This window comes from Sparus aurata, chromosome 23, assembly GCF_900880675.1.
Source record: "Sparus aurata chromosome 23, fSpaAur1.1, whole genome shotgun sequence".
Classification (NCBI taxonomy): Eukaryota; Metazoa; Chordata; class Actinopteri; order Spariformes; family Sparidae; genus Sparus; species Sparus aurata.
This window is the reverse complement of record NC_044209.1, coordinates 21,077,266-21,099,982: the sequence shown is the minus strand read 5'-3', so window position 1 is coordinate 21,099,982 and position 22,717 is coordinate 21,077,266. Positions and strand designations below refer to the sequence as shown.

At 40.6% G+C, this 22,717-nt stretch overlaps 2 protein-coding genes and 3 non-coding genes across 7 annotated transcripts; 4 read left to right on the top strand and 1 right to left on the bottom strand.

Moving 5' to 3' along the window:
- Positions 1–277: 277 nt before the first annotated feature.
- arl5c (ADP-ribosylation factor-like 5C) lies at positions 278–4,870 on the top strand. The gene is made up of 6 exons (XM_030407611.1): positions 278–487; positions 1,743–1,803; positions 1,899–2,046; positions 2,494–2,577; positions 2,959–3,110; positions 3,887–4,870. The coding sequence occupies exons 1-6, from the start codon at positions 442–444 to the stop codon at positions 3,933–3,935; spliced, it is 540 nt and encodes a 179-aa protein (XP_030263471.1). The 5' UTR covers positions 278–441; the 3' UTR covers positions 3,936–4,870.
- A 974-nt stretch (positions 4,871–5,844) lies between these two features.
- On the bottom strand, positions 5,845–5,916 carry trnac-gca (transfer RNA cysteine (anticodon GCA)). The gene has a single exon. It is a non-coding gene; the product is annotated as a tRNA-Cys (tRNA).
- A 420-nt stretch (positions 5,917–6,336) lies between these two features.
- LOC115575467 (plexin domain-containing protein 1) lies at positions 6,337–22,513 on the top strand. 3 transcript variants are annotated; one of them, XM_030407591.1, is made up of 15 exons: positions 6,337–6,405; positions 9,229–9,255; positions 17,634–17,800; positions 18,029–18,172; positions 20,056–20,125; positions 20,256–20,378; positions 20,458–20,576; positions 20,666–20,765; positions 20,839–20,934; positions 21,031–21,112; positions 21,194–21,254; positions 21,335–21,455; positions 21,549–21,584; positions 21,726–21,883; positions 22,007–22,513. In XM_030407591.1, exons 3-15 carry the CDS (start codon positions 17,786–17,788, stop codon positions 22,115–22,117), a joined length of 1,236 nt encoding a protein of 411 aa, XP_030263451.1. In that variant the 5' UTR covers positions 6,337–6,405; positions 9,229–9,255; positions 17,634–17,785; the 3' UTR covers positions 22,118–22,513. The 3 variants fall into 3 exon arrangements, with proteins under 3 accessions (XP_030263451.1, XP_030263450.1, XP_030263449.1); XM_030407590.1 differs by having other exon boundaries at positions 6,347–6,409; XM_030407589.1 differs by lacking the exon at positions 6,337–6,405 and having other exon boundaries at positions 9,056–9,255.
- trnac-gca (transfer RNA cysteine (anticodon GCA)) lies at positions 18,430–18,501 on the top strand. Its single transcript has one exon. It is a non-coding gene; the product is annotated as a tRNA-Cys (tRNA).
- On the top strand, positions 19,389–19,460 carry trnac-gca (transfer RNA cysteine (anticodon GCA)). Its single transcript has one exon. It is a non-coding gene; the product is annotated as a tRNA-Cys (tRNA).
- Positions 22,514–22,717: the final 204 nt, after the last annotated feature.

The window sequence follows — 22,717 nt, the reverse complement described above, 5'->3', positions numbered from 1 at the left end:
TTTTTTCTTCTTTCCATAAATGTGCAACCTGTAGAATGATTGTGGTAATACAGTTGTGTCTATCATTTTGTCCACCCCATGTATATCAATTAAGGTTGGCAGAAACACATCCCAGCATAATACAATACATTTCAACAGCACCACAAGTTACATCCTGAACAATTATTCCTGTAACAATGATTTAAACAAATCCAACAGCACCTGAACGCACCGTCACTATAGCGCTTTGTCCGTGACTCACTCGGCTGAAAAAATACCAAAAGGACTTTCCTCTCCGAGTGAGAAGCACCACCCACTTCTGCTATTCTGAGGCAGAAACTGTTATCAGATGAAGGAGCGGAGTCTGCCTGACAGATACTGACTCCAGTTCAGCTCGAGCAGCAGCGTCTCACTGGATCTGCACTGTTTCTGCTGTCAGCTCAGCTCACACACTTGTTGATCATGGGATTCCTTCTGACGAAGATGATGGCTGTGTTCGGGGACAGAGGTAAGAAGAGCCGAGACTCACACATGGCGGTTACATAATGTTGTTGATCAGCTGCTGTTCAACGCTTTAAAGTTACATTAACACCCACAGACGTGAGAGAGAGTGATACACAGACTGCTTCCATGTGTCTGATTACACCTTTACATATGAATGTGCTTTAATTCTGAATGTGTATAGTTTATGTACAGTCAGTAATGTAATGTAACTTTAGTGCACAGTGTTGTAAAAAGCACCCAAACGCCTTACATATAGTATAAACTTGAGTAAAAGTCTTAAAGCATCTGATATTAAATGTATTTAAGCATCATAAGTGAAAGTAAAAACATGTGTGTATTTACTGTACAGCTTTAATCAGTATTCCCATGTTCTGCTACTTTACACTTCCAGTCCACCAGATCTTGGAGGCAGATGTTGTACTTTTCACTCACAACTTTGAGTTGATAACATTAGTTACTAGTTACTTTGCAGATTACATGCTGCATCAGAGCCAAAGGAGCACATTCTGTCATTTATTTACTGTATCAGCAATCAGAAAACTGCTGAAAAATGGTCCAGGCCGATGATCAGTGGACCCGTAGCATTGTAAATATACGCATGAATTACTTTTACTTTTGATACTTAAGTCAGTTACCTGCAGAAAATGACTTTGGTTACTAAAGTACATTTAATATTGGATGGTTTAAAGACTGTTATTTCTGTAATATTTCGATGGATGAAGGCAGATATTGTACATCTACTCCACTACATTCATTTGATACTTTAGCTACAAGTATCTTTGCAGATTCCATCCTGCGACAGAGTCAAAGTAGCACATTTTAACTGTATTTATTTTATCAGCAAACAAAAAAAAAAGGTTCCAATCACTTCATCCGTAGCGTGTAAACATGCGTCTGGTCTACTTTTACTTTTACTTTTACTTATGATACTTTAGCGAGTTTAATATCAGATACTTTAACTTTAACCAGAGTAATGTTTGAACACAGTATCTTGACAACACAACACTGCTTCAGACACAATACACCTGGCACCGTTGGATTGATATTATTGCTATGCAGTGATGTGATAACCTCTCAGTAGACAGGAGATGTTGTTCTGTTCTGTTCTGTACATCACAGTCCTGTACCTGTCTTTATCTTATCGCTGTGTACATTCCACTTTCCATGCATAGAAAGAAATTGTGCAACTCCAGATTAGGTGAAGCCACCTGCAGCGCTCAGCTTGAAATCTCACTTCCTTTTTGTGACTTTTCCCACAGAGCACAAAGTCATCGTTGTGGGTTTGGACAACGCTGGAAAAACAACCATCCTCTATCAATTGTAAGTGACTTCCTGGAGCTACAATAGTGTCTTTAACTATACAAATCTGCCTGGTGTCGTGTTTTTAAATGTTGCCAACTTCCCACACCAAACAGCCTGACGAAGGAGGCCGTCCACACGTCGCCAACCATCGGCAGCAACGTGGAGCAGATCACCGTCCGTAACACGCACTTCTTGGTTTGGGACATCGGCGGGCAGGAGAACCTCCGAGCCAGCTGGTACTCCTACTACTGCAACACAGAGGTACGGCTCGCGGCTCCTTCCTAAAAACACAAAAGTCCTACACATGGCATTCGGATGAAACTCCTATCGAAACTGCCTCGTCTGCACTTTTTTAGATTTGATTAAGCTGACCTTCTTCCAAATACACCAGAAAATCTTGCTTTCTTCACATGAATCATTTCAAATTCAATATATCAATGACGGTTGGCAACAGAAAGCTTGCTAAAGGTTTAAAGGCTTCTACACATTAACCTGAATTGGCTTCTTATTATCAAACCCCTGCTGCCTGTAGCCTATTGATAAAGTTACTTATCACTATTACATAATCATTTATAATGTGTTACATACGTCTGTGTGTCCCCTATGATATCATTACAACAGTCATGATAGTGTGGGCTCTGATAATGTGAGATATTTCTTGATCGGGTGCCTATGAACTGATTTTAATGCATGTCGTTGCTCTTTCAGATTGTCATTCTGGTTGTGGACAGCACCGACCGCGAGCGTCTCACTCTGACCAAAGAGGAGCTGCATCGGATGCTCTCACACGAGGTACGAACGAAGAGACGCATGTTTTTCTTTGTCTTTTTGTCTTTTATTAGATCAGACTGCAGCAGGTTTGCTTCAGTGTGACTGCTGCCTTGACGTAAAAAAAAAACCCGTTTGTTAGTCTGGTATTCACGTTCAGACGTCTGAGACACACTCTTTGCTCTGATTGCGCAATGGATAATAAACCCGTGACACAACATGATGAGGAAGTTTCAGCTCAGACTCAGTGTGACTCAGTGTGTTGTCATGTGCCTGAATGTTTCGCTTAGCTTGTTTGTTCCTCATACTGTAAATTGCCTTGAGGGCATTTTAGGGGTTTCCAATGGAAACTTCACAGGTCTGTCAGTAACGCCTCTTCTGTTTTTTTTTTTGTTTCTTTTTCAGGATCTACAGAATGCCGCCGTCCTGATTCTGGCCAACAAACAAGATGTGAAGGGCTCGCTGACGGCGGCGGAGATCTCCCAGATCCTCACACTCGAGTCCATCACCACACACTCGTGGCATGTCCAGGCCTGCTGCGCCCTTACAGGAGAAGGGTGAGTCTTACTTACACACCTCACACTCTTGCTTTCTGGCTGCAGTTATCACTTGTGAGTCAACCCTTAAAGGAACAGTCCACCCAGAAATCTCAGCTGTGGTGCTGTTTATCCGTCGGGATTGTTTCAGTGTGAGTTGTACAGATGTCTACTGTCTCTTGATAATAATGTTGCTCACAGTGCAAAAAAAAAAAGACAACAAATAACAATCAAACACTCAACAGCGGTGTCTCTTTCCGGAAATAATGACCCAGTTAGTCAAGATAATCCACAGACCTTGAGGTCAGCATTTGCATGTTGGAACTTTTTCCGTGTCACTTTCTGTGTCACTTCACAGAAGGAAGTGTACATTTACTCATTGTCAATAGGCTAGCCAAATAAACGAAGTAATTTAGCTATTGTTGAAGTTCAGCTGAGGACAATGTCATTAAAGGTGCAATATGCAAGAATTGGCAGATTAGTAGATGCAGAAAGAAAATTGTTCCTACATGAAACTCCTCACAACAAGGTCTGTGGATTGTCTTCAGTATCTTGGTCAAAGACACTTTGCTGTTGAGTGTTTTGAATGTATTTTTCTTTAAACACCAAGACACAGCAGAGCGCTCTATGGCCGATATCTCAAAAACTCAGCGACTCACACTGAAACTATCTAGATGGACAAGTACCACTACAGGTAGGAGCAAAATATGTGTTAATTCTGGGGTGAACTGCCCCTTTTACAACACATTTCAGATCCTGCTTAAGTAACCACCTCTCATCTCTTCTCCCTCTCCCAGTCTTCCTGCCAGTCTGGACTGGATGAAGTCACGGGTCGTCGCAAACTAGAGCTCGCTCCAGCGGAACTAACTTCTTCAAACTGAGCCATCCTCGAAAGGCACTGCAAAGGTTGCAGTGTTGGGATCCTTACCAGTGTTTTGGGCAAAGTCCTGTGAACATGGCGCCTGTTTCGCCACACCTACAGTATGTCTGACCCAGCTGTGTTACCAGTCTGCACGGGGCGGCCGCCCTCCGTGTGGCTGAGCCTCGGGGTGGATGAGTAACGGCAATGCCTGGATAGAAATCGTTTCAGCTTACAGATGTTGATCAAGGACTGCTTGGTGGTTTGATTATTGTCCTATAATCAGCCATACGGCACAGATTGGAAGTGCACCATGTGACACCGCAAACATCTAATTGGAGTTCTTTCAGCTGTGTCATTGAATTGTGAATTGGTAATTAAAGTACCGTGCATTCATTGGTCACTGGAGCTGAAAAAGTTGTTCCAAACATGTTGAATAATAAGGCATTTAAAAAAAAAAAAGAATGTGTTTTACAGTACATTGCAATAGGCCCTTTCATTTCTCCTTGACTGTAATAACCATGATCTCATTTCGACCTTTGATTGGGGATTTTCACCATCGATTACTTTCTTTCTTCATTTCCCTGAATCGCTCCTGCTGCCAAGCACTTATAGTGCCTCAACCGGTTACAAAACAGCTTTGAATTGCCTAGTATTAAAGTTCGATCATGCAAGACTTTTATGCATAACTGAGAAGAGATGATAAGCACGTACCGTGGCTCCTGTGGCCTCCCTCACTCAGGACACAAGTCTGCCCCTGATGTGTAAAAGTATATTTTGTTTGTAATTTATTTTAAGCTCTTGAACTATTACTTACTGTATATTACAGCAATAGGAAAAGGAGATGGCTGCTAAGGACTATGAGTCTTATTTAAATGAGTATATATTTTATTGTGTAATTTTTATGAATAAATGTTATTATTGCAAATATGCGTTGGGTATGTGTTGTCCATACTACAGCTCTAACTTTATTTGTTCCAACAAGCAATACACAATGAGGGCTTATACCTGGAATATGAGTAATGACAAAAATATGTAAGTATAGTGCCAACACTGCTACTCAAAGCAGCTTAAGAACAAAGAAGAAGTCATGCAGAGTGATTTAGATACTCTAATCAGGGCGGCAGCTGCCATTGAGGACACCGAGGTCATGTCCTCTGTATTTTTATATATCTTGATATATATACAGTATAATAGGTACTACTTATCTTTCATATCATAAAAATAAACAATTATATATAAGAAATATAATAATAATGCAAATTAATAGTTAATTTAACTTGAGTTAATCGTTTAGCAATTACAAGCTTTATCAACTATTTAGTAGTTGTAGTAGTTGTTTATTGGAAAGTTGCAAATGATGTTCATAATACTGTAAATGATTCATGAATACTATGTAGTTCATTTATATACATTATTTGGCCATTAGAGAGTTGCACACGTTTTTAACATTAGCAGTTGCTTGATAAATGTTATGAACCATTTCATTGTTTCTTAACAGTCAAATTACTTAAATTAATATGATGAACCGTAAATGTACCGTTTATTATTGACAGTTATTATTTTATTACCTATCAATATGTTCTTTTAAGCAGAGAAATACATTTTATAAGTGTTTTTTATAAGCACTGATATTACGTCAAGAACGCAGAGAAATTCAAAGATTCCTCCAATAGTCCTAAAGCTTTGTCAATGGATGGGTGAAGGTCGTGGGCATAACTTCAGTATTTCTAAAATCTTGTCAAGGGCACTGACTAAGATATTCAAACATCTTGTCGTATTTGAAATTAAATATAACCTTAAAGCGGTAAATGGCATGTTTTATATGGCTGTTTAACATGCCTGCTTCCTTCTCTGGAAGGTGTATTTCAAGCAAAAGCGGAAAAATTAGAAAAGAGGGGGCATCCGGATTTGAACCGGAGACCTCTTGATCTGCAGTCAAATGCTCTACCACTGAGCTATACCCCCTTGCGTTCGTTTCATGCAGTATAACTACTATATAACCACGTAGCTTTATCAACTGTTCTAACGATTGGTTATATGTGTTATTGGGTATTTGTTTTTTAGCTGAGTGCAATTTAAATGTTTATCGGACAGAAATGTATTTAACAGACACATTAGGTCATTCTAACCACGGAGAGGAGAAAAGAGTGCGACGGAGAGCTTTTTCTGTAAATAAGCTGCTAAAAGTCTCCCCCTGTCGGCAGCCTCCTGTTAGGAAATCACTTTTGAAAACTGAATTCGTCTAATGAGGATGTGATAATGATATGTTCCAAGTTCGGTAAAAAAAAATACAAAATAAAGTTAAATTAAAAAAAACGACTTGTTTAGGTGGAGGGAAAGAAGTAGCATCGTCTGGGCTAAAATGGCTACTTCCGGGTCTTCGTTGTCAAGGTTACACAGCCATGTTGAGCTGAGAGCCACTTCAGCCTGATTTTAAAGAACTTGTAAGATATTGTGCGTGAGTATTTCCGTTTTCCGCCGCTTTACAGCCCTACTCCACTACATTTATTAGCCAGCTGTAGTTGTTATTTACTTTACAGAGTCAGATTTTATATAAAATACAAACTAGCTCCACCTCAACCAGCCAGCAGCAGCAGTGAAATACTACTTACACATTCACAATTACATAATGTATAAGCATATAATAATATAATAATATATTATATATGAATATATCAGTTGCAGGGGACATTTAACAGGCGGATTAGTACTTTTACTTATGATGGTTTAAGCTTAATTTAGCTTAAAATGCTCATGCACTGTGGAATATAGAAATCTTCATCAACAATAATGTCACTAAATAACTAAGTTCAGTGTTCATCAGGTTATATTTTTTGAAAAAGCAGGTACATAAAACTGAACTGGTCTCAGGAGATCATCTGAATCCAAAACCAAAAGCCAACCACAAATTTTTAAGGGGTCGACCTCCATGACTTTCTCAGGGCCGATACTGATTATAAGAAATCAAGGAGACTGACAACCAATATTGGGTGCTGATAAGTAAAATCTATATTAAGTACAGCCAAACATGTCAAGAGCATCAAGATAAACAAATGTATAATGGGTAAAAAACTCTTTATACACAGGTCAGATTGTTACGATGTGTTGGCTTACATAAGTGGTAAAAGTGAATGTAACTGTAACTGTAGCTATCAAGCTATGTGAACTGCAGTAGAACAAAACAAATGTGAATATACTGTATGAGGCGTGAGAGCGAGATATACAATACAGCATCATGACGTGATAGATGGGTGACTCCTCCTGCTCCCCAGGCAGGATTATCAAGTGAACATGATCCATTTGGGCAGATTTCCTTTCTGGATGTTTACACTGAGGCCGTTTTCACTCCTTCACATCATTTCATGTAACCTCTCCCAAGAACTTTAGATAAATTACTGTAAGTTATCTTAAGGTTCCCTCATTTATGTATCAATCCTGTGCTGGCTAAATTCCCAGGAAAGTATTTTTCTTTTAGTTTGACACTGTATCTAATCTAGATTGCACAAACACGTGTGATTTATTCTCCTGGACACAATCGAGCCCCAATTTTAAGATCAAAGACACCAACTTATGATTGATTTTTTACCTCCATATTTCTAACTAACTGCTTCTCTTTATCCACCTGGCTTCCCCACTGAATATTGCATCTTAATTTTCAGAAAATAGGGAGACATGAAAGACATTAAAAAAGATTAGTTATACATCCTCTGTGTGTGTATTTGTTTGTTTACAGTCAGCACATCCCCTCACAAGCTGCTGGGCACACTGTGTGCTGTGGATTATAGGACGGGGTACTTATTGCCTTTCCAGCTGTGGATCTAATAAACGCCTCCTTCGCCAGGGATTCCATGTTTGCTCTCATGCCAGATAGAAATGATTAAAGCGGTGGCTAAGAGAGGTGGTGGAGTCAGCCACAGTGCTTGTAAAGCCTGCTTTTTGTCAGCTTTACATGCCATTAAAAAACACGGCTTTTACATAACCACTGGAAATCAAAGTGCAACAAAGAGAGTTTTCGGTTCCATGTGGGCCACAGAAGGGTGCTGTTGTGAGCGCAGACGGCCGATGTTTTGAAGAGTCATAAACAGACCTGACGTGGACTGTGTGATATTGTATAGCACTGATTTCAGGCCTGGCATTGTAAGGGTTGTGATGTCCACGTCTAATCTCTCATGTCAGGTTTGTCAATGTCTCTGCAGCTGGTTTGGACGGAGGGAGGCGCCATACACTCTGCTCACACTGAGACAACACTGTAAAAAAAGAATATGTTTTTTTAAATCTTGAATTTTTTCGAAACTTCTCCTGTTTATTCATATTTTTGAAATACAGGAAACCCCAATAAATACAATCTTAAACTGTGTATTAAGATGTCTAATGCAAAATAACAAGTTTCTTTTTCAGAAATGTTGTACACATACTTTTTCTATGAAATGCTTTTTTAGTGTTACATGTAAGTTTAACATTAAAATTACATTTAGTGACAAAAGCAGCAAAAGTAGATTAGTTTCTGTATCACATTAGTATTATTATTATTATTTATATTTTAAGTATTGTGCAGTTACATATATTTTTTTGTGAGCTGACGAATAAGTTGAAGATTTTGGGTTCATATATTTATCTATTAACTTGCTAATTGTTTGTGATCTGCTAAGCATGCTTTGTGTTTTGATTTTAACTGCCCAATTATGTGATGTAAAATTAAAGCTAAAAAATGTATTTCAATCATAAAAAATGAAGAGTGAGCAGCATTAATATTTTGAGTATTTTTTGCTGTAATATAAGTGGTTCTTTTTACAGTTTTTATTTTTCTTTATTTTTTACAGTGCACACGGGACTGTCCTATTTATACTTTTATCACTCAGAATGATTGAAGAGAGTTTTAACTACACTGGAATCCAGAATGCTGTGTTATTCTAGAAAACAGAACGATAATAACTCAATGTCAAGGGTCTTTTATGTGTGCAGATGATCGACTTTTCTCGTCTCTGGTCCAAAGCTTCATGAGAAGATCTTTGTGTCTTTTGTAATCACCATGGCAACGGACGAACAGCTCTGAGGAGGAGAGAGAGGGTGTAGTTAGAGACAGGGTGGTGGTGGTGGTGTGTGCAGAGAGAGGAAGAGAGTACAGTGGGAGTCAGAGAGAGTTGTGTTTGCAAAGAGAAGAAGAAGAAGAGAGGAGCTGAGACAACGCTTTGTTTTGCTTTTTGAATTTTTTGTGTCTTTTGCTGTCCGACATGTGTTTCAGTTTGGTGATGCTGTTCCTCTGTCTCTCCCAAACAGAGCTGCTCTGGGCTCAGCAGCAGACAGGTGAGTCATCTTTGTTTTTATTCCACCTGTGCTCATCTCACACATGCTTAACGTCACAGGTGTTAGTCTATGTTGCAGCTTCTTCACCTTTTTATCTCTACTGTTTTTAAGTCCGTGCAGCATCTATTTGTTCCTGAGTTAAAGGGATTGTTAATATTCTTATATATTGATTTTTTTTTATGCTGTTTGTGCTACTTTAACTCAATTCAAAACTGCATAACTTTAGCAGGACTCTTTAAGGAGCAGCAAATGGGCATGCCATGCCCTTTTCATTTTTACACACAGAAGTGAGTGACCTAGTTTACAATAAAGTGTACAATAAAAATACCCTCGTCCACAAGCATGCGACAGATTCTAAACAACAGCCCACAAACAGCCCGTCTGAGGTTTAAAATTAGATGGAGACTTTGTTTTTCGTCTTGCCTCCCTGCTAGACAGAGAAAAAAAAAGGTTGAGGCTTTCGAGGGGAGTGGATGTGGATTTATCAGTTGCCATGTGTTTTAAACGGATATGCAGGATGTTTGGGGGATTTATAATCATTTATTCCCAGCTCTGAAGAATTCCACTGGTCACTCCCTACAAACGTGTCCCCTGCCTCCTCAACCCTATTGTCTGAATGAATGTCGGCTCTGCAAACCACAGATATGTTGTAACTTTCTTCAGCTTACGTTTTCTTTTCAATTGTTGTTGACAACGCTGTGTTCTGGCTGAAAATGCCTGATTTGGTCATCACAAAACACAGCGAGACATCTCACAAAGTCTGCATTGAAAACCAACTGATTTTATCGCCACAAACACGGCTGGAGATGTCCCAACTTCCCATCAAAAATAAACCACCAACATCCCCTTAGCAATTTTCCCTAAAATATCATCGAAAACATTCAGTCCAGCAGTTCACCTCATGTGCTGAGCAGCGCTCGTATAGGGAAGCATGTCGCAGATGAAGCAGCCCCACAGATGAATGTTTAAGGGGTGCTCAGATGTTTTCGCAACATAAGGGGTCAGTTGTCAGTATTAACCTTCCATATCCTCCTTTCCTGTGCCTAATTTACTCTTATCTGCCTTGTCACTTAAAATGATACATAGCTCTGGTTTTTAAAAATGACTTTGGTCCTCAGAGACCCATCTGCACCATCTGAACCAGACTGCGAAAACACAGAGTCCCGGACTGAAAATGAATTGTGTGCCCGACAATGACCTCAGTGTTTGGCCTCTTGTCTCCTTTCCCGTTGAGAAGTTTGCTCAACAAAAACGGCCTGAAGCTGCTCAGACATATTGGAGCTGAGCAGTGACTGGAAGAAAGAGAAGTGCGGTTGTTTTGTCAGATCGGATCGTAGATAGGATGTTATTGTCTGTGGGTCTCAGATCGACTTCTATTTTATAAAAGTCATGTGCAGTTTGACTTGCGATTGCGAAGCGTGGTTGTGTTTTCGGAAAAATAAAATGGCAGGAACAAAAACAGCTATCTGCCAACAGCTGAGCAACTTCTTTTTTTCATTCGTGTTGTAATTTGGAACAGCGTTTGTATAGGGAAACGGTTTTGGCTCGGACTCTGTTTACTTCATTCATTGCTCTTATCTTTTAGCAACAAATTTTGACCTCCTCCACTCCATGCAGCGTTTTGTTGTCACCATAACAGAAGAAATGTGAGGCAATCAGTGCACTCATGTTCTCTTGACAAGACTTGACCAAAATTGGGATTGTATTTATGGTTTTATTGTGAAATCTAACTCTCTCTCGCACCCTTAGGGATGGTATAAATTGAATTTGTCACATTTCTTTACTGTGTGTTATTTATTAAAGGAGGCTCCTCTGAAAGCATTCATTCCATGGAGAACACATTCTAAGAGATTTAACATCTTATCAACTTCCAAAGTATTTCCTCAATTCGGCCTGATTATCTGGAAGAAACTTTTTCAGTGGAATGAGGCTGACGAATCGCACCATCTGCATTTCAACCACATGCTTCGAAATGAACTATGCGTGTTTACTGTGGGTGATGTTGAGGAGTCCATGCCAGCCCCTCCAGGCTCTGCTCAGGAAGGGCGTGTACTCTCAGACAGCTCCGGGTTGACCGCTCAGAAAAAGGCAGCTAAACGTTGTGGTTTGGTTGCCCCTGTAAGAGTGGGCAGAGGTCAGTTCTCTGTCCAAAACATCTGCCCTCTCATTTGAAAAGAGGGCTTCCTGTTCTGCCCTCCTGGGTCTTTCACCGAGTGTTTGTCATTCTTTGCCTGAGTGCAGACAAACAAATTTATACTTAATTGCACAAACCTCATTTGGGCTCTTGACCGCTGCAACCAATCAACTTTTTTTCTTACTTTCTGACTCAACAAAACTATTTCTGCGCTGGCACAGAGACTAATGGATTGGATGTTAGCCGTAAAACAAACAATAGGGGAGTCAATTATCTATTGTTATTCATGATCTTCTATCTGAGGCAGCACTCTGTTCTTTTCATGCACATCCATCTTCGTGCTATTGATTCACCGCTTAGGTATTTTGTTGCAACCCTTTCCCATCGGATTTCTTTGAAACAGTCTTTAATCATATACACAAGAATTTATGAAACAATAGGACGTGTGTGGTTAAAACAATTTTCATAGCACGGACCAGAAACTGTGAGGTGTTAGCCCGAAGATTAGTCAATATTTTCTGTGAAAACCTCAAATTCGTATGTGTCAAATCACCATATCAGACAAAAGTAACGTGGCTTGAATTCTAAAGACAATACAAATAGATGAAGATGAAAAGATTTATATACTTCTATCATTACCAGCTGCGACAGTGTTGGCAGTTTGGAGCAGATGTTTATCTGTCTGTCTGTGGATAGATTTTGTCTTAATGCACCCTGGCTCACATTTGTTTTAAGTTGTGGATCGCTGTAACCTATCGCCAATCATTCCCCTCCTTGTCTGTCTGTCAGGCTGTTTGTCTGTGAATGTATTGTGTCAGGGCGATAGCATCACAACAAAGCGTGATGCAGTCACGAATAGGGTTGAGTATTGTTAACAAAATGTCAATACTTGTACCAACACCATAACCTTGACTTCAGTATCGGTTCCTGAACTATACTTTTTTCAATGCCAATTTTATGATAGCTGTCATAACAAAACATTATTATTTCCTAACACAAAAAAACAAAAACAGTTTACTGCAGAGTGGTGAGCCCAACTCTGGACGTGACCTGTGTTTTTCCTCCGTGCCTCCAGACACTCACCAGCACTATCACATCTTGGCACAACAAGCATGCTGCAAGCTTATTGGCTCACTGGTATCAACATTTTGATTTCACTTGAATGAATTGTTATGAGATGCCAAACAGAAGGTACGGAATGAATGTGTGATCCAGCAAATAATTTATATAAAAGTTCAGAGGGTTTTTCTCTGTTTCTCCTGGACAGCCAGGACAATAAGATTCCCATCTCAGTGTTCTGTCTTGGCACAACAAGCGTGCTCCAAGCTTACTGGCTCACTGACACTGAGGGAATATCGAATGACAAAACATTTTTCGATAATCGATGGTGTCGAGGCAGTTTGGGTGATGCATGTCTTCCTCAACCCCTCCTGTTTCCTGTCAATCTCTAAACTATTCTTAAAAATAAAAAATAATAATGAAGGCTGTGTTTGAAAATGGCTGTTGTCCCAGCAAGCGGGCCAAAAATGGTGGCTGGCCTTGAGCCGTTGTTTGGTTTGTCCATTCTGGGCTACTGTGGAATCATGGCGGTGCAACATGGAGGACTTTCTGGAAGGTGACCTGCTCTCTCTATCGAAATAAAAAGCTTATTCTAAGATGACAAAAACAAGTTCAATAATGACTATTATTATATTCCATTTCTGCCCCTAAATACCTGTGAATCACGCTGGACATTTAAATGCATCAATACGTTTATTAAAGGCATCCAAATGATTGAAAGTACCACATTTTTACAATAAGGATACCAGAGTTTTTAATATTTGAGTTTTTAATATTTGAGTCACTTGAGTCACTAAATTTAAGTTTTAATATCAGTCTCAAAATGTAGATTTTACTTGGTGGAATATTTTGTTTGAATTGTTATGAAATGCAAAAAAATAGGAGCAGAACCAATGTGCAATCCAGTGAATAATTCATAGAAAAGTTCTGAGTTTTCTCTGTTTCTCCTAGACAGCTGGGACAATATGATTCCCATCTCACTGTTCTGGTTATCTGCCAGTGAGTTCAATACTACTGCCCATGAGAGCGATGATGTGGGTAAATATTATGAGACGCAACTTCATATTGAGCCTGCACCCCTCCCAGCTTAAGCCAGTAAATGTTTATCTGCTGCACTGTAGACCTCAACAACTGCTCGCACACCAACTCTTCCTCCTCTTACCTCATGGATGCCAGAAGAGGGCGGGTCCAGCGTTCAACAATCGCACATCAAGGTTTAATATACGCGCTGCCACGAAGGCACTGACGCACCACTTAATTGAATCAAAGGGTGGAGAGAAACGCTCATGAACAAATACAATTAGCGCCCGATGAGGTCAAGACAGTCGGGGTGTCACTTTGGAGACTCATTAAATGACGCATTGTAGTTGTGATGGCTGTAGCAGACATCAGTGTTATAATTGTGGGAATGCAGAGTGGTGTTTAAAGCAGTGCTGCTTGCCAGCTACAGTCCCACACGGTCTGAACTCTGGGGGTTTGGCACAGGACACAGCGGAGGGACCAACAGGCCTGTGTTCCCCTCCCACACGCAGGACAGAAATGCAGGCACCAGACCAATGTAACTAACATTTCACTGGTAGGCGAGGAGCTGCGCTGACTGGGTGCTGGCGTCCGTAAAGGCGAGTTAGAAGCTAAATATGTCAGATTTCATCTTCTCGAGTGCGTTCATATGTTGTTTATCCAGCTTGTCTTAGGACTGAATTGAGCTGCTTTGACTACTTGATGTTTAACAATGAACATCTGCAAAGCTGCAAACAAGAAGCACTTAATTGTAGTGTGTTAATGTGCTCACTAATATAGGCTTGTAAAAGTAGGAGAGGGGGTGTGGGTCTGCATATGAGGAAGGTCTCTACTATATTATAGGCTTCAAAACATGAACAAAATGGCGGAATTTCCTTTAGACAGCGGGCCAGTCGGGCCAAACACCTGAACACTAAGCGTGCTTTGCCTCTGCATGTCTGTTCAAGACCATTTTGAGACAAACACAGGAGACACCTTGTATTGTAATGTGGGTTTGTTCATAGGTGGAGTTCCCTTTAACTGTCATATTATTTCCAGTGAGCTACGCCCATCCGCCTTAGTTCAAACACATGAGGTTTAGCAAACCTTGAGATTCAGGCATTAACACAATGTGCACTAATGCACTTTGTCTATACCCACAATCCTTCTCTACTCAGTTTGTATTTCATGCTTTTGCATTAAGCATTCAACACACCAAATGACCTGGGCTGCCCAAAGTGGGGCCAAATTATTTATCATTTTTTTAAGTTACACTTATCTGGGAAGACAGTCATTTAAGGGAACTTGGGATCCTTGTGTCCTTAAATCCTTCCATGTGTTAGCTTTCATAACAATACAATAGGTGACTGCCTTTGAGACATTGATTTTTAATTTTGATGTCATAGCAGAGAAAGCACAGATGTCATTGATAACACTGACATCATTCAAGGCCGCTGCAGTCCATTTAGGTGTTGCTGACTGGCACGGCTCAATGGGACATGTGATGGAGCAGAGCAACCATTAACTCGGCTAAATTTGTTTCACCGGTGCTTTTCGAGGAAGGAGGGGTGATTAAGTCCTTGAATCTTGCTTTGGTGACGACTGTATTGAATCGAAGAGAGCTGCATGGAGAAACTCACTAAAACTCAATATATCTGTCTGCTTTCCAGAAAATAAATGAACACACCTCAGAGAGTAGGTTTATCACTTATTTTCTTACACGCTGGTCATTCCTCAAATTTGTGATTGTGCTCACAGTGTGATTGCAGTCTCGTCAAGGGAAATCATTCCATCAGCCCTGTCTACCACTCAGGAATAAAAATCAGTCAAATATCCATTATCTGAAGTGTGGTGATTGATTTTCTGGAAGCATTTCTTCATAAAAAGTCATAGGATGTAGCTAGATGCATTTAGTGTTTCTCAATGCAGCTCCCACTGACTAAGTACAGTCAGCACAAGAGTTTGGCCCAAAAGCACGTTTCAGTGACAAATGACAAGCCCAAAAGTCTGCCATGAAAAAGGTATGTTGTTTTAGCAGCAGTAAGACATAAAGGTGGCACAGCATTAATGCGCCGCATGGGAGACGGGATGCCATTTTTAATTCATTTGAATCAGGTGTGTGAGAGTCACATGACAGTCAAACATAATTTTCCACCTCAAACTTAAACTTTCAAGTATGTGTCCAATGCACTGCAGCAGTGGATCCAAAGCAAGCCTGACTGCAAGTCCACTTTTACCTGCAGCAGATGATTAAAACATGTTTCAGGAGCCAAACTGTATTGAAAATGCAAATACAGCCATCCAACATGTAGGATGGATGCTTCCTATAGTGGAGGGGGGAGGGGGGGCTGTTGCTAACGTTAGCTACCTGCAACTTTTAGCTAGCGTTAGCATCAGCAAACAACTTTAAACACCTCACACTGCAGGTTAACACGGTTACATCGTGGGTTAACAGGTGTATGAGCCTGGGCTTTCAACTTGGACCACTGGGAGGATCCGGCTGAGTCACCCTGCTCAGTTTTAATCTGTTCAGTTGTCTACTTGTCCCGGCATGAAGACACCGGAGCAGCAGAGGCAAACTCTTCGCGGCAGCCGGGCTGACCACGGCAGGAGATCCACGGTGTTTCTGCTCGGGAAACCGAACACGACGGAGTGACTCCCGTGGCTTTTTTGTTCTTCGTAAACGCTCCAGACGCGACTTCAAACACCTCCTGTCGTTCACTGAAAGCCAGGCAGAAAACAGCGAACGATAGTGACAGGAGGTCATCCTGATTTAGGGTTAGAAGAGACACCCCGCGAAAGTGGAGCGCCGTTCAGGGGTTTATATAGGCTGCTCGTGACGTCACCGCCATGTCCCGTAAAGTACGTAATAACGCCGCAATCACTAACCGCGCACCGTAATACTCTTTGAACATCCCGGAGCTGACTTCTGGTCAAAAAGTCATTCTCTAAATATACTCTACTCATAATTAGTTTTTAATTAATCAAGTTGAAGACTATAATATCCCAATATCCCTGTGTGTAATATGATAGCGTGACAACCTGGAATTAGATGTTAAACAGGATGCCAGACATTTGGGAGTTTGAATGTTGTGCAAGATGGGTTGAATCATTTGACATAGCAGCTCCAAAATAAGGTCAACTCAGTTTATTCAAACTTTTTTTTTGTTAACCTTCAAAACAATTGCCATGTATATATTATACATCTGTGCCTTGTTATGAAGTCTCCACTGCTCAAATAGAGAAAGCATGACTGGACACTTTCCAACGCGACTGTAAACTCAGAAAACTGTTTTTAAAACTTGCCTCAAAAGCAAACTTGTGTTGCAGATTGGTTTTCTGGAAGCCAGATATGGTTTTGAATTTAGCTGAAACCGCAGTCTTCCTGAATAATTTATTGATCGTGTAGTCTTTGATCATTACATTTTTACACAAGCAAACAAGGCAAGTTTGTTTTTTAAAAAAGTGCCATGCATATAAAAGCACAAATCTGTGCATCAGCAACAACAAGAATACAATTAATAACTGAAACGATTAATTACCCATAAACCAGCAGGTTTAAGTTCTTAGATGAACATACCATATGAACATAAATGACCTTTGGGAGCTCAGTCAAAACATCTGCACCGTCTGACTTCAAATGTACAGCTGTGTTATTGACTGAGGTTGTACAAGGACAAAGATGTCCATAACTCCAAGACATGCATTTTCCACACTCAATAGAAAATCACAGAGGGGAGCTACAGTAAAATAAACTCTGAACATCAACTCGGAAATATGTGGCTTGAAAGTAAGACAAGCCCCCAATTGAAACACCCCACACTTTAAAACAAAGCATACCTACCTCGGTTTGCTTACCAAGTATGGTTGCACTGTTTGTGTGTTTGACAGTTCCTTCCGAGCGTCACTACATCGTATTTGTATTGTTCTTGTCTTCATTCAACAATGGCTTTAACTGACCAGACTGGACTGACATTTCAAGTTTGGGTGATTGGCTGAAACTGTAAACATCATTCTCAAGAGCCTAAATAAAACTGGCATCTGAAATGTTTCCAGACAGTTTGCCAGGGTAAAGAAAAGCTATTTTTTGGATCAGTGGGTTTAGAAAAGCATGCAAGTGCTTCTATCATCACATCCCATAATGAGCAGCTCAACTTACGAACCTGATATTTATTATTTTGGACAGACAACTGGTACAGTGTGATCTCCCAGCAACACGAAGAGTCAACTGGAGGGGATAGTCATCCTCACCGAGCCCAGAGGTCATCTTCAGGCCACGCTCGGATAAACAGGGCTGTCCTGGGTGGCGGACTAACCATCAACACCCTGCCAGACAACATGACACGCGTAGTGGTGAGTGCTGCACCACAGTGGACTGTAATGACTTATGGCATTTATTATATGTTTGGCTTTTGGACATGTTCTGTTTGTTTTAGTTGGAGTTAAACACTGCCCTCTTTTGGAAGGTAGAATTCTTTTATTGGTATATGACATCATATGATTTGCAGGGTGAACCCTTGATGTCACACTCTGTGTCACACCATTACAGCCTCTCATCCTCTGTGTTTTTCTGTCTGGAAGGAGGACTCTGGCAAGTACTACACATGGCGTAGTTTTGGCCCAGAAGACCAGCGTACGCGGGAATTATGGGTTGACATGAGTGACGTCCGCCACGGCCAAGTCAGAGTCCATGGCATTCTGTCAAATTCATACAAGCAGGCTGTGGTGAGTCTGAGTATACACACAAAGATAAAACTTCATTTCTTTATGTTATTCATGTTGCAGGCCATCAATATGAAGTGGGTGACAGTTGTTATAGAGAGTATATCTTAGCATTTGAATCAACAGGTGATAGGATTTGAACTTTTCAACCAGTGGACTTTTGCCTTCACTACAGTAAACATAAAAGTGGATGCCTTTTCTTATTTTATTTATGTTCATCTATCAGACTATGATTGGGCAAAGGACAGGTTTAGTTTACTGGGGGTATAGCTCAGTGATAGAGCATTTGACTGCAGATCAAGAGGTCCTCAGTTCAAATCTGGGTGCCCCCTGCTTTGATTATATTGAAAAGAATGTATCTTTAGGTATGTAATAGTATATGAAGGCTATGTATTCATTCAAAAGTCATCAGGAGAATATGCCAACAATCTGAGTGCATGACTATATGATATTGTCCTCAAATTTTATGTGAGAGCATCCCGGGAGAAGGTTCAGTCAAAAACATGAGGTATCATTGATAGAGAAGGAAAGGACAGGAAAATGTTGGTATATGCCAAGACCTACAGGCCTGCCAGAGGCTGTAAACACGTGCCCAGTCTTGACCTCTGTAGTGCAACACCTGGGATCATTGTAATACATACAGCTCACTTACTATGGACAGATGTGGTAGATCAGGAACAGGAAAGGAAACTCTTGGACGCTGAAAAGCCCAGGATTCTCCAATATGACACTGAGTACAAACATCCAGTCCAGGTTACATAGTTGGCGAAAGCAGCATTTGAAGCAGCGGTTCTGAAACTCAGATTCAAAAGGGGTAAGAGTCAAAATGTGCTCGCAGTTTGGGAAATCAAAAGACAGGTGTCTTCAGGACATTATGATAAAGCCTGCACTCAAGGGTAATCATTTTTATCATTGGTTGCAGCGGGGTCAGTTTTCCCATGTGCCCTCTTTATTTGGAAACTGATATCAGGATTCTGAGAAGTAATCACTGTGTATCGGATCTCAGTTATTTTGCAGATAATCTGTTTTGAGAAGTTCACACCCTGTCAACTCAATGACCGACTCCAACAAAGCCAAGTTGTGTCTTTCTTTTAACAAGATCATTGTGAAATAGTTACATCAGACTGAGAAAAATATTTATCACAGACAGGCTGACTGTAAGAATCAACGGAGATGCCTATCCCTGTATAAATGATATTTGTTAATTCCATTTCAGAAAGGGGGTATAGCTCAGTGGTAGAGCATTTGACTGCAGATCAAGAGGTCCCCGGTTCAAATCCGAGTGCCCCCTTCTTTATGGCAAAACTCAGTACAAGCTTCAGTTGTTGAAATACAGTGTGTGATATTATTGGGGTGACAGTGGAACAGTATTACGTGTAGCTGTTGGAAAGACAACAGGAAATGCAGAAGTTCCGACCAATGATGTAACACAAACGGTTGTTGCATCATTTCATGTGAAATCTAGGTGAGAATGGCGGACCCCGCCACCACCAAATGAAGCTGCAGCCTCGAGAAATTGAAATTGATACTTGTTTTTTTGTCATAGACAAAAAATAAGATAGTTCTCATTATATGTCTATGACTATATACTGAGTAGAGATGTAATGCCAGAATGTTGATGTGTTGGTGTTAGTAAGTGAGTAAGAGCTGTGTTCTGTCTATATCAACAATGACCTTTCAATGAGGGAAATGAAACAAAATAAGGCTTTTTCCAGACAGTGAAGCATGTTGCATTCCCTGTATTCTGTCTCAGTGCAAAACAAACCTTTAGATTGTACAGAACATCTCAAAACAAGTGGCTGCAATATGTGAATTACGGATTGAGTTTGTTTGAAAAAGACATAACGCTGTGTTATAATATCTCTGTGTGTATCTACTCTTTGCAGAGAGTCGCCCTGTCATTTGACTTTCCTTTTTACGGACATTACCTGAGGCAGATTACCATAGCAACAGGAGGTACTTTTTTGATTTTATAACAGATGTTCAAATGACCTTTCCTGAGCATGTTGAGAGCAGAGAAGTGTTTTTTGCATGAAAACAAGTTGCACTCAAATCTTACATATTCTTCCATATGGCCTGTTTTCAGGTTTCATCTTCACAGGGGACATTACTCACCGTATGCTGACCACAACGCAGTACATCGCCCCTCTAATGGCTAATTTTGACCCCAGCTACTCCAAAGACTCTACTGTGCAATACTTAGATAATGGTGAGGTAACGCCTGATATTTGAGCAGGTCCAGGTTCTCAGAATGTCTGACCTATCTTTGACTGACTCACTGTCTACAGGTGAGGTGTTCGTAGTCCAATGGGAGCGGGTCAGACTCCCAAGAAGGGAGTCGGAGGGAGCCTTTACATTTCAGGCTGCGCTTTACAAAACAGGAACCATCACGTTCTGCTACCAAGATGTGAGACACACCTCTGCTCTGTGCACCTGATCTCTCCCTCATAGCAGCTCCATGCATGTGATTCATCTTTCTGTCTGTCTGTTTATCAGATACCGCTGTCATTAGATGTGATGAGTTCAGCTGAGCATCCAGTGAAGGTCGGTTTGTCCGATGCCTTCATGGTCTCGACACCATCTCCTCAATCACCAGGTCAGCACTCAATCAGTCCTCAGGGTCTTGTGAAACACTTCAGGTATTTAACCCTGTGATATCTCCGAAACAGAAGCCCAGCGGCCGACGATTCACGAGTACCATCGGGTTGAGGTTGACACCACAAAGATCACCAGCTTCTCTGCTGTTGAGTTCACTCCACTGCCTAGTGAGTGATCCTTATCCATCCTAGTTAGGATTAGTTTAAACTAATCAATAATTAAAGAGAATCAATGTTCAAGCAAGTCCCTGTGTCTCTGTTCAGCCTGCCTGCAACATGACAGCTGCGATCTCTGCCTCTCATCCAACCAAACCTCTGGTTGCAGCTGGTGCAATGTACTCCAGAGGTGAGTCCTGCAAAATATGTATCCATATTCTGTAGTGCAGCTTTAACTCTTCTAAATAAATATACATCTCGTCTGTTTTAGGTGTTCAGATGGCATGGATAGACACAGACAAGAATGGCTAGACTACGCCTGTTCAGATGAGGTATTGCTGGACGTCAACGATGAATATCTGCTCATTTGCCACATCTGATACTCATGTGCTGTGATGTTGTGTGCGCGCAGAGCAAAGATCTGACCTGTGAGGATTATTCAAGGACTGACACCTCCACTGACTCATCTATCACACCAGAGATCGAGTATGTGACTCTGTCGACACCTCTACGGAGAGGCTGTGAAAGTGACGGTGAGGCTGAGTTATTTTTATTTTGTTGCTCAATTAAAATCGTTTCTGCCGTGAAACCAAGGATGAAAATGACTCCTTTCTGTCACCTTTCAGACGAGACCAAACGTCACATATTTAATACTGGCAATGGTGAGTTAATATTTATAAGATCCATCGTGGCTAAAGATTTAAACAAAATTAACAAATGTTTTGGGTACTACGAATATATAATCATGTCATGTTATATGAATTATAAAGGGATATAAGAATGAGGCTTCTTTGTTAATACAGATGTGAAAACAGATTCTTCAACCAAGACTGGAGGTTTGGCTAACACAGGAGTGATAGCCGGGATAGCCGCTGCTCTGGTTTTACTTTTGGCTCTGATACTGTTGGCTCTTTACATCAACTACCATACAACTGCACCATCACCACTTTACCTCATCCAGGTGAGCACTCAATCCTACACCTGCCCTTACAAAAGGACAAGTTGTTTTTTTATTCATTAATATCCACATCACGGACGATTTCTCTGAGGTCTAACTATTTACGTCCATGTGGATTTCTTTCAGCGACGCAAGAGCTGCTGGCCCTCCTGGAAATTTCAGAAGCAACAGCCTGGTTACACGGAGGTGGAAGGAGGCCACGAAAAAGACAGCATTGTTGAAGCTGGGCCATGTTGAAACGATGAATGGAAACGTGGATAAACAAGATGTTTTTCATTAAAATGATTTCTACAGACATAAAGTTATATACATATGTCAAAACACTTCCATGGCCAGTTCAACTTTTACATTCAGTTTATGATTGTTTTCTTATTACAAGCTCCATTGCTTCATTGCAAAAACATGTCATCTGGTGAAATCTGAATGTTATTTGATATTGAATGATTTAATTTGCATTTTATGTCTCCACTGGAAAAATGTGTGGTTGTACCCCCCTATTTTTATGGAATTTGAATGCAGTAAACTGTGCAATGCATGCCAGAGGTTTGAAAATCTTAGAAAAACACATAAACTATGCTTTTGTTTTTTTTTTTAAATAAAACAAATAAAGTTCTGGGTGTGCTACACTCTCAATCCTGTTGCCTTTAATGGGGAAGTTGATTATTTTAAGTTCTGGTTCTTTTTCTTTTTCTTTTGCAAGAACACACTACACAGTACATTGGGAAAAATCATGGTAACGCTTCCTTTCACAGGTCTGAACATTTGCTGGCAAGTAGGTGGTAACTACCAAGCATTGTATTTGGAATTTATTTGAAATTGCCCCCAAATTACCAAAAC

Bases quoted from the DNA above. Each gene is read 5' to 3' on its own strand.
- arl5c (XM_030407611.1), top strand. From the start codon at position 442: ATGGGATTCCTTCTGACGAAGATGATGGCTGTGTTCGGGGACAGAG. The intron at 2,047-2,493 runs GTACGGCTCGCG...TTGCTCTTTCAG, and splicing joins CCTACTACTGCAACACAGAG to ATTGTCATTCTGGTTGTGGA. The intron at 2,578-2,958 runs GTACGAACGAAG...TTTCTTTTTCAG, and splicing joins ATCGGATGCTCTCACACGAG to GATCTACAGAATGCCGCCGT.
- LOC115575467 (XM_030407589.1), top strand. From the start codon at position 9,183: ATGTGTTTCAGTTTGGTGATGCTGTTCCTCTGTCTCTCCCAAACAGAG. The intron at 20,577-20,665 runs GTGAGACACACC...TCTGTTTATCAG, and splicing joins TCACGTTCTGCTACCAAGAT to ATACCGCTGTCATTAGATGT. The intron at 20,935-21,030 runs GTGAGTGATCCT...GTCTCTGTTCAG, and splicing joins TGAGTTCACTCCACTGCCTA to CCTGCCTGCAACATGACAGC.